The sequence below is a fragment of the Pyxicephalus adspersus genome, chromosome Z (assembly GCF_032062135.1).
Source record: "Pyxicephalus adspersus chromosome Z, UCB_Pads_2.0, whole genome shotgun sequence".
NCBI lineage: Eukaryota > Metazoa > Chordata > Amphibia > Anura > Pyxicephalidae > Pyxicephalus > Pyxicephalus adspersus.
In genome coordinates this window covers 11,435,660-11,447,128 of record NC_092871.1, presented here as the reverse complement: position 1 = coordinate 11,447,128, position 11,469 = coordinate 11,435,660, and the positions used below count along the sequence as shown (strand labels likewise).

At 36.9% G+C, this 11,469-nt stretch overlaps 1 protein-coding gene across 1 annotated transcript; it reads left to right on the top strand.

Annotated features, from left to right (window-relative positions):
- The first annotated feature begins 1,924 nt into the window (after positions 1-1,924).
- On the top strand, positions 1,925-9,668 carry LOC140343840 (cell adhesion molecule CEACAM1-like). Its single transcript, XM_072430735.1, has 5 exons — positions 1,925-2,075; positions 5,010-5,321; positions 5,891-5,989; positions 7,110-7,150; positions 7,698-9,668. Exons 1-5 carry the CDS (start codon positions 1,925-1,927, stop codon positions 7,812-7,814), a joined length of 720 nt encoding a protein of 239 aa, XP_072286836.1. The 3' UTR covers positions 7,815-9,668.
- Positions 9,669-11,469: the final 1,801 nt, after the last annotated feature.

The window sequence follows — 11,469 nt, the reverse complement described above, 5'->3', positions numbered from 1 at the left end:
ATCTACTTTTAAAGCAGCTACAAAAAAACTTTAAAATATTAGCTTAAAAAATAGTACCCAGACAACTGTAGGTGGTTTATACTCATAAGAATTCAACCAGTTTTTTTTCAACATGTTCCTTAGATATATTGTTCTACATATAGAAGTCCATAAACAGTCCATGCAAAAAAAAAAACTAATAAAAAAAAAACAACAATATCAAACAAAAACAATAAATAATATCTAAATAAATTTAAAAAATAGAAACCGTGGATAACTGTTGTAAGCACCCATGGTAATAATACATTTTGTCCTAACCTCTTCTACTGTCACTTTTTATGTACAGTCTGTATGCAAAATAAATAAAATATATTCCTTTTTTTACACATTTAACTCAATCAAAACGTAACTTCTTCCTCCAATTCACTCCATAATTTTATTTATTCTTTTTTTTAATTTCCATTCTTTTAACTACTTTTTGGGGGGCTCATAAGCTAAAAAATGCCCAACATTAAAAAAAAATGTTTTCAATATTTTACCAAAATTTTTTTTTGGAAATAACTGTGCCATGCTATGTAACATTTTAGTTTAACTCTATTACTAATATATATATATATTAGTATTAGAATTACACTAGCCCCCTGGCTAGCACAAAACAAACAAACAGCTCAGTGCTTCTCCTTACACAGACAGGCTCAGGTAAACTAGCTGAAACATTCAAAGGAGCTCTGCTTTACCAGGTGTGGTATATAGGTTTGTGAGCCTCGAGAAAATGGCACCGGGAATTAAAAATCTGCTTCACTCCACTCTTGCAAGCTAAAAATCAGCCACAACAGAAATTTTAAACAACCAGCAGGAAAACCTAGAGTTTCCGTGCAAACAAATCTCTGCTGCTTTCAGTTCATTAAAAAAAAATATATAGTGCATTTCTAAAATGAATGCTGTTCAAAGCAGAAAAAACAAAAAATACAAAAAAATATACTTTTTGAAAAAAAAGACTTATTAATGTATATGTTGGTTGTTATCCTAAATGTCTGCAATGTAAAAAAAATGTAAAACATGCTGTTAGGGTTATTGGCTTCCCCCAAAACAAATTGTCTAATTGCTGTAATAAAGACATATGACTATGGTAGATTATGAGCCCCTGTAAGGGAAAGCTAGTGACATGACATTGGACTTCGTAAAGCGCTACGTAATATGTCAGCACTATATCAATACTGGATAATAATAATGTAAAATAATGCACTGGTGTTTTTGTAAATCTTTAATTTAAAAGAAGGGAAAGATTAAAATCAGAGTTCACAGTTCTTACCCTGATTACCTCCATTCCCCCTTTATTTACGGGTTAAAGTATTTTGTACTTTTGAGTTGTTTCTGATGGGCCACTTGGATTTAAATGATCTTTGTGCAGAATTGTTGGCCTCCAATAGATGGTGCTGTGTTCTTATGTAAAGTAAAGTGTGTAACAAACTTTATTAATTTCCCAAGTAGAAAAAGTTACATGAGGACGTAACGCTATCTAGTGTTGTGACCCAAATTCAAACCCGGATTCTTCTATTGGCATTTTCTGTTAATTAAAAATTGCTCTAAATGTACATAACTAATAAGGATAAAAAAACCCCCAAATATTTATCAAGTTCAAGAACTATGTCTGAAGATATATTGCTCCTCTAAATACAGCATTTTTGTGTTTTTTTTTTTTTAGGAAACATGTAAACAGAATAACATTTTGATATGATATATGTATATATATATATTCTGAATTTGTTCTTCTGCCATAGATGGACAAAACAATGCTGTGCAGACACAGAATATTAAAGCTGAAGTTGGGCAGTCTGTGACATTAACCTGCGGAACTCCAGATCACAGTTCGTTCTTTTTGTCCTGGAGCCTGTGCACTAGAAATGAGAGCCTCACTTTTTCCAGACATTATAAAGACAGAGTAATGTTCACCACCAGCAACCTAGATGTAACTATTACAAATCTGACACTGGAAGACTCTGAGACCTACTGCTGTACTGTGGAGACTCTTAACAATCGAGAGAAGAAGGAGATTAGGCTTCAGGTTATACAACCAACTACTTGTGAATATAATGGTACGTTATCTCTTCTTCAGTGCCTTTTCAAAGAAGATGTATATAGATTAACCACTTTTGATCTCAATTGGTGTGATTTTTTAAAGCTTTCCAAGACCAAAGATGATTGACTATCAGAACCTGGGTGATCCAGCAAACCTGGAATGGATTTCCTAATAATCATTCTGCTATTAGTTGGAAAAATTCAATATTTGACTAGGTTTGCTGGGTCCCTCAGGTTCTCCCATGATAGTCTCAGGTTCTCCCATGGTCTTGGGTAGTCTCCCATGATAGTCTGAGGTTCTCCCATGGTCTTGGGTAGTTTTATTAAATCAGTCCTCATGTGTATGTTACTTTTCTCAGCCCTATTTTAGGAGGAATTTATTTTGCTAGAGCACAGTGTGTTATAAACAACTGCATTTTTTATATAAGATACTTTTTATATGTTTTTTTCTTGTGTGGCTTCTCTGGTCTCCTTTAGTCCCTTTTAGCCATTTCCTATCTATATGTAGTCACTTCAGTATGAGGACATCCTTATAGTAGCAATGGCTGACAGTTTCTGCACAATGCATGTCTACATGGCCACTATTAGTCCCCATCAGGGGTGCATGTCACCCCCATATAGTTGTTCCCCTATAACTTGAAGTGTGAATAAGGACCTTCATCTCAAGTTCACTGATTATTTTTAATTAAATTAGTACATTTAGTAGTAGATTAGTAGATTAGTAGTAGACAGTAAAAGCAATTAAAAAAACACATTTTAAAATTACATTGGCATGGTTTTACAACCAGTAATAATGTATTTTTTATAATAACATTCACAATATCATATAAAGTCAACTAAAAACCAATCTGAATATAAACTGAGATTCTTATTTTAACCAGAAAATAAAAAAAAATTCTTTAACTTGAGTATAAACCTAGGGCACACAGGGAGCCTGATTCATGAACCAAAATCGGAAGTTTGCTTGCGTGCACGTAAACACGATCTGGAATCGGACACCAAAAACCTAATTATCAACCAAATTTTAGCTGTCGAGAATATACTGGCGTATTCTCCTGGCAGTTTTGAACTGAAATGATTGCCCACTTCGAGAAGCGTTGGTGCAACAAATGTACCAATAAATGAATGAATTATGTGAATGACTAAAATGTAATGTAAAAATGTAGCACTTACCCAAAAGAAGATGAAGCATTAAAGATTCAAATTGTCCGGTAATGGACTGTAATTGCACACAGAACAGGGCGCAGGTGTGCGCTAATTAATTGCTATGACCTCACCATTGACAGAGCTTAACAGATCCTCCCGAATCGCGTAGCTGAAAATTAATTGCATTGATTGGCGTATTCCAGACCCGTATTGCTGATTTAGCAAAGCTGGAATCCGGCTGGCAAGTGAAGGGCGAGTATCCTAGCACCCGGCTCCGGCTCGCGGCAACACGCCTCGTATATCAGCGCGGCTTTACGCGCAACGACCTTACGCGCACTCACCTAATAAATCAGGGCCAATGCATCAAACACTGCCAGCATTTAATACAGTAATCAACAGAAATGCAAAAAATACTATGATTTGTTATTTTTAAAAGGATTTAAAAGAGTAAAGTATAACCACATAGGCTTAGTCTCTATATTTCTTTGTTTTACCTGTTTTGAAGGTTTAATTATATTTTTGAGTTGGTTCTAATAGTTGGTTCATTTTCAGTTAAATATCAATGGTTTTATTGTTTTGTTTTTTATTTATAAAAATATATATATATATATAGCTGTGTCACGCTCGGAGGGACAGGACCAATAGGGCGCGCTATGGCTTGCACTGAGGTGGTGTGAGCCCTGAGAAGGGCCAAGGCGCAGAGTCTAAGCAGTAACCAGATTTTCTCCAGAGCCTCTGATGGTGAGGATGTTGCGCCGCTAGTTACTACCAGGTTGCAGTCCTTGGGCACACCAAGGTGGGCAAAGCACGGTACCAAATCACTAAGCAGAAGAATAGTCAAGGAAAGCCGGGGTCGACACAGGCAGCAAGCAAGAGAGGTAAGGTCACATGCCAGGGATCAAAAGCCAGGGATCCTGGAGACAGACAGCCATGACACAGGGGCCACTGCGGGCACAGGGAACACAGGAGACACTGGAAGCAACAGGAGGCACAGGTGACACAGGTATATCCACAGACAGACAAGAACACAGGAACTGCACAGGGAAGTTGGCTGGGAACCAACAAACTGGACAACGAGGGGAGCTGGACACAGAAAACAGTGGATTAGGAAGCAGGTGTACAGGAACTAGATCACAGAACTAAGGGCTCGGCACAACTGAGACACAAAGGAGACACGAGCACAAAATAGAATCTGAAAGCTAGCTAAAAAGCCAGGGCTGGTTAAGAGGCTATATTCTGATTGATCAAGGGCAGGGACAGAGTTTATAAAGCTTGGAAACAGAGGCACACCCAGCATCAGAACCGCAAGCGTGTGCAAGGGAGAGATGCCTGTGCTTTAGGAAGGAAGAGGTAAGTGTGAAAATCTATGTATTGAAATTTACTCAGATGACAACCAGTGACAGCCAAAGTCATTTTCAAAAAGCATGGAAAGCCAAGAAATTTGCTAAAATCTGTTAGTATTTAGTGCAAATTAATATATGTTGGTTTAGTTCTAATTGATGGCCTACAAAAAGGTTTCTCATCACCAAGGTATCAAACAAGAGGCATCTCATGATGGATAAAAGCAAAGATCTCTCTAATGACCTGTAACCATTGATGGCATTGGTTACAGACGTATTGCTAAGCTTCTGAGTGATCCTCTTAGGACAGCTGAGGATGAAAATTGTTGGTGAGAATGAAAGGTCTTTGGATTGAAAATTTGGATATGTACAGTATAAATATATTGTATGTGTTTTCTGATTAAAGTTTGTTGAAGTATTTGTTACACCTTGAAGCTCATCTCAGAATGTGTTCTTCCTCCACAGATGGACAGAACAACATTGTACAGGCGCACAATACGAAAGCTATAGTTGGGCAGTCTGTGACTTTAACCTGCGGCACACCGGATCAGGGTACATTCGCCTTGTCCTGGACTGTGTTCTCCAGAAATGAGAGTCTCCCCTCTTCCCAGCATTACAAGGACAGAGTAAAGTTTACCAACAGGAACCTGGATGTAACCATTACAGATCTGACACTGGAAGACTCTGGGACTTTCTGCTGTGCTTTGAGGACTCCTACAAATCAAGAGAAGAAGATGGTTATGCTTGAGGTTGAGGTTATGCAATTGACTTGTGAAGGTAATGTATCATTATATTCACATTCATTCAATGCTCAATGCCACCCAAAAGGTTTGTAGATTGAACCATTGATTGCAATGTCTAGTTCCCTTCATCCCTACATACTGATAGAACATGATTTATATTTTGCTGTGAAGGAGTGCAGAGATGTGAATGCTTCTAGCTTCACTTGATGTACTTCTACACTTGTTGTTGTAACTAAATTGTAAAACTTTCAATACAAAATTGAAAATGAGAATATAGTGATGACATTATTTAGGAAGACATGTTATTTATAGCATTGCGATCCAGTTTACCAACACATACTGACAGTGCTAAATGTACTATGTTTTATGGACAATTGGTTATTAAGTAGGTTAAAGCCAGATAATATATATATATAAACTCCAAAAACAAGACTTTTTTAAAATTTAGTTTGCACTTTTCTTAGTTCAAAAGTATATATATTTATATTTACATATATATATATATATATATATGTGTGTTTTTATTGCATTGTATGAAATAATTGTTTATTTATCTAATATCCATTTATCTAATACAAATGAAATACTTTTGTTCACTCACAGATGAAAGTAAAATATCATACATCCTATACAGTGTTATAGTGCTGCAGACTTTTATCATCATTGCCATTTTTGTATTGGGTTTTCGACGTCCATTTGCAGGTATGTCAGTTTTATGAATATATAAAGATTTAGCCATGACTTATAGATGTAAAGATTTAGCCATATCTTCTAATTAGACATTGTTCCAATCACACAAAAATATATTTTACTATGGAATGCAATGGTAATACAGGAAATGGGGGTTGACATTATTTCTAAGACCAAATTTTTCTTTTTTTGTTGGGCTAAAGATTCTTTTTGATCTTCGTCATTCTTCTGACCCATATATTATTGTAATACCACTATTATCAACATTTTTTTTTAATCATTGTTTTTATGTATCTTGGGGCTGCTAATTTCTCCAACTCTTTCTTGTCGACATGTTCTTGGTAAATGTTTCTGGCCAGGTTACTGATAGTGACAATGGTGCATCATGCCTAAGCAACATGTTGCAGTGCAGTCACTTGCAGTGTCCACTAATGGTGGTCCGATAGTTCTGAACAGAATTATTTTAAACTGGATCAGCGCTTTTCCAATTTTGAATTGGAATTTGAATTTTTAGCAATTCCTGTTCTGATCCAACAGCTTTTTGTTTTTTTATTTGTCATTAACAAGTACAGTAGGGCTCAGCCAATCCATCCACCAGACAATGACAGCTGGATTGGCTGAGCCGTAATGGGCAAAAAAAGAGGAAAATAAAAAAATTGTCAAATAATGGCTCATTAAGAGAATAGGAATTCAGAATTTTTGATTGTGGTCAGATTTCTCATCCAGATTTAATCCAAATACTTCTAATCCCTACCAGGGTTGCATGTGATAGGGTGACTATGCAGGACAACCAGGGGATAGTTGTCAGTTATAACTGGAAATGTCTTTCAAGGCCCTGCATGAGTGAATGACCAGCGATTATAATGATACATTTTGATAATACAATCTTTGTACAATGAACTTTAGACTATGCAATATGATGACCTACCTAAACTAAACTAAATGTCAATACAACCATCCAATCCATTGTATTAAAAAGTTAATGGTAGAACTATTAGGAGAATGTACAGACATGATATAATATGTTTGGTGAAAGAATTAACGAAATTCTTTTTATTAATAACGTGTAAATACCTGTATGGGATTTTGGTGATTTGGTTTACTTTAATTGTTTTTGTTGTTGAATTTACAGCTTACGCATCTGGAGTTAAGAATGAAGCAAATGAACAATTTGTAAGTATCTGACTTAAAGCTTTTTAAACATTGTGAGTTGCATTAAAATGCTGGATTGTTATCAGATTGCAGATTTCTAAATATATTTCTCTAAACTGATAACAATGCAATTCACAATGTTTATAAATTCAGGATTTAGCAATGGTAATATATGGTAGTATAGGTAGTATATGGTAATTGCTTTTACAATCCCTATGTTCTCTGTAGAAATCAACAATAGCACAAATATGAGTGAAATGACCTGATTTATCCAAGCTCTCCAAGGCTAAAGAAGATAGACTATCATGGAGGAACCTGGGTGATCCAACAAACCTAGAAAGGATCCAGTCCAAGATTGAAAACATCTGCCAGCTAATAGCAAATTTAAGAAACTAATTCCAGTTTTGCTGAATCAATCTGGTTCTCTGATTAGTCTATCTGCTCCAGTCTTATGAGCTTTAATAATGTAGGCCCAATGTGTTTGCTGCTGGACACTTTATGAAGGATGTACAGATATGGCATATATTGTTTTTTTACTGGGACTCATAATATTCTTTTACTGTTTCAGGATACAGGAGATCTTCAATATGCCGAAATCTACAGGACAAATAATAATCCCCATCCTGGGGTCAGGCAAACAGGGGAGAGGGTCACATATTCAGCTATCAGATGCAGCGGCAAGTAGAGTTTTCATTCGTCTGTACCAAGTTTTATTACATGAAATTGAGCTAGGGATGTATATAAAATGCAGCATTTGTAGGTAGTTGCTGGTTGATTTGAGGAATGCAAGAGGTCTAGGTAGGATGGGCCCCAAGGTGTGTAAAAGCATTACCATTTAAAAAGGGCAGACTGTACAATGCTCAGAGAAATTGAAAAAAAACCCTAAGTGCTCCATCTCAGATTCTTCAGTCCTCATGATAAATGATAACATTCATGACAATAAAATTACAAAAAGACTGAAGTATGGCTTGTTTGGAAGAGTTACCAGGAGAAAACTTCGTCTCATTAAGAAGAAGATTTGAGCCGAGCTTAAGTTTGCAAAGTTGCATCTGAACAAACAAAAACTTCTGGAACAATGTCCTATTATCAACCGAGACCAAAGTGTAGATACTTAACAATATTGCACAGCACCAACATGGTGAAAACCAAACACAACACCTCATACCAACTGTCAAGCATGGTGGTGGAGGGGTAAAATGATTCGGGTTTATTTTGCAGCCACAGGACCAGAGTACCTTGCAGTCATTGAGTCAGTCATAAACTCTTCTGTATGTCAAAGTCTTCTAGTCAAATGCAAGGTCATTTGTGTAAAAGTTATTGCTTGGCTGAAATGGGGTCATTCATACAAGAGAATGGCTGAAAGATAAAGGAATTACAGTGTTGCAATGACATCAAACTGGACTGCTGTGGTGAGCCCATAAAAGAGCTGTTCCTAAAAGAATGACAATAATTAATTAACTGAATAATGTTGTATCAAGCAGCATGGTCGCTCAGTAGTTAGCACTCTTGCCTTTGCAGCGCTGGATCCCTGGTTCAAATCTTGGCCAGGTTGCTTGGTTTAATTGGCTACCCCCCTCCCAAAAATTGTCCTTAGATTGTATTAAAGACTTATGACAATGGTAGGAACATTAGATTGTGAGTCCCTTTGAGGGACAGCTAGTGACATGACTATGGACTTTGTACAGCGCTGCATAATATGGTGGTACTGTATAATATTAAACGAAGAGTGGGCCAAGGATGGTTCTACAAGATATTAAATCATGTGGTGTACAAACTTTGACACACATTTCTTCTCCATTTTGACTTCATTATTGCTAAATAAATAATGACACTGTGGTATCTGTTGTGTGTTTTATTCTTGAATTTAGATTTAAAGAATTTTGCAACCTGTTAAGCACCAGATGATTATTTATTACGTCATGATACATAAAACCTAAAAAATTAGGAGCTTTCTTTTTAGATGACTTTATGTATTGTAAGAAGGGAAAGTAATTTCTGTCTGGTATGTCGCACCAAAAAGCCTAATAAAATATCACAGAAAAATGATTCTAATGAAACTTGCCTGACATGGCTTTACTCAGATTTTATATACTGGTAAATATTCTAAACCAAGCAACCTTTTCTTAAACTTGCATGGTGGCTCAGTGGTTAGCATTCTGACCTCAGACAGAGCACTATCTGCGTGGAATTTGCATGTTCTCCCCGTGTTTGCACAGGTTTCCTCTAGGCACTCATTGTTAAAAAAAATAATTTCTGAGCACATGGTACTTGGGAAAGGAGCTAAAACATGACCCTCCTATAAATATTGACTAATTATCTATGCAAGCACCTACGTTTTCTATGTTAAGATTTGAGTTACATGTTTACTTATATATTTTGGTAATCATTTGTACTTTGTATTTTCTGTATGACACTTAATACTTTATTTTGTCTGTATTATTGTTTACAGAAATGTGCCTATTTGTGGATTTGTGATTATTACACTGTCCTTTGTATCTTGAAAATCCTATATGATATGCTGTACCTAATTCCATGTGTATTATTGTTTACCACTGTTAAACCTTAATAAAAATAATAAAAAAAAAATAAAATAAAAGTCAAATACAAAAAAAAAGTTAAATAAAATACATGTGCTGAACAAATCTTCCAACAATAAATAACATATATTTATTAAAAGCACACAGAAATACAAAATGGCAAGAAAATTCACAAAGTAAGTAAAAAGTAAGAAGGATTCTCTTCTCTCCCATCCCCTTACGTTTTTTTATACATTTGTTTCCTATTGACATACATTGGATATAGATTACATCATGATTACTTACTACTATAGACACACTTAATAAAGTAATGCTTAAACATAGGTTTACTCTACTGTTGAGTGTCAAAACATATAAGGACTGTAGAGAGAGTATTCGGTTCTTGACCTCTAAACCCTTACAAACAAGTGTCTCATGTTCTCATGCAGAGATAGAGATAACTTCTATTCTAATGTAGATAGCAATGCATAAGTGTACAAATAGGCATAAAATAAGCAAAAATGCATAAAAATAGGCATACTGCCGTCCACCTATCTCTCCGTGATCATGTACACACATTCTCTAACTATATATTTTCTAATCAAAAATCATGATTCCCAACACTCATGTTTCTGCCCACATTCGAAAAACCATTCAGTTAGGTTATTTGGTTTCCCCCCAAATTGGCTTTAGACTGTGTTATTCACATATGACTATGGTAGGGACACTATATGAGCTCCTTTGAGGGACAGCTAGGGACAGGACAATAAACTTTGTAAAAAGCTGCGTAGTATGTTGGCGCTGTATAAATACAGGTTAATAAAAATAATAAGCTGAATGTAAGGAACTTACCCGTCCTGCGAGCCCACGGTGTCCCTGGGGATCCCAGCCACAGAGGGAGACGCCGCTGTAGCAGGCAGCATGGCCGAGGCTGCTGCTCCGCTCGCAGCTTGTCTCTCTCTGCAGGCAGAGGGATCCGTCCTGGCCAAACTACTGTTCAGCCAGGCGGCATCCCTTGCATCCCTTCGGACGTGGTTACTGAAACTCGTGCTCTCAGCACTCCTTTGCATGTGCAAAGTAGTGCACGTCCTAGGGGTGCTGTGGGAAGAGGTGCGCGTGCTACTATGCGTCCCTCTTGTACCCCCCGAGGGCGTGGCACTCGGCTGCCTCGCCTCTGGGCGGGACATAGTTAGTTTGATTCAGTTAGTCTCCTATCAGACGGTGCCAGGTGGCGCAAGGTCATTGGTCACTCTGGCCATTTAAGGAGAGCCTGTCCTGTACACCATTGCCCGCTATAGCCTCTGTTAACACAGTGTGCTTGGGTGCATCCTTGTGTTGATTAAGTTTATCTGCTTTTGTCATCTCCATAGTGACCTGGTCTGAAGTTGACTCTGCTTGAACTCTGCCTGCCCTGACCTCGGATTGTTAATGACCTGTCTTTGCCTTACCCTCTTGTACTTCGCTTGTTTGGACTTAACCCTTGTCCTGCTTTATGACACTGAATAAAGCGTGATTGAAGGATATCTGGAGTTGGTCGTGGTTTGTGTGCCCAGGCGCATTACACTGAACACCTGAATCTTCATTCTGGGTCAGTGATTCAGAAGTTATTTTATGCAGAAAAGGAAAAAGGCAAGCTGTAAACTTTTAGAACCATATCAGAAATTGCTGTTTACAAAATCTTCACAAAGCAGCTTTTAAATAACAGGAGGAAATGGTCAGACCACATTTACACCTATCTGCAAAGTTACACAGTAAAGGGCAGTGCTAGAGAATAAAATAATGAACATATCAGTGGAACAATCATTCCAAATATATTCAGCTGAG

Excerpts from the sequence above, each read along its gene's own strand:
- LOC140343840 (XM_072430735.1), top strand. The coding sequence starts at position 1,925 with ATGTTCACCACCAGCAACCTAGATGTAACTATTACAAATCTGACACTG. Across the intron at positions 2,076-5,009 it reads AACTACTTGTGAATATAATG|ATGGACAGAACAACATTGTA; the intron begins GTACGTTATCTC and ends CTTCCTCCACAG. Across the intron at positions 5,990-7,109 it reads TTTTCGACGTCCATTTGCAG|CTTACGCATCTGGAGTTAAG; the intron begins GTATGTCAGTTT and ends TTGAATTTACAG.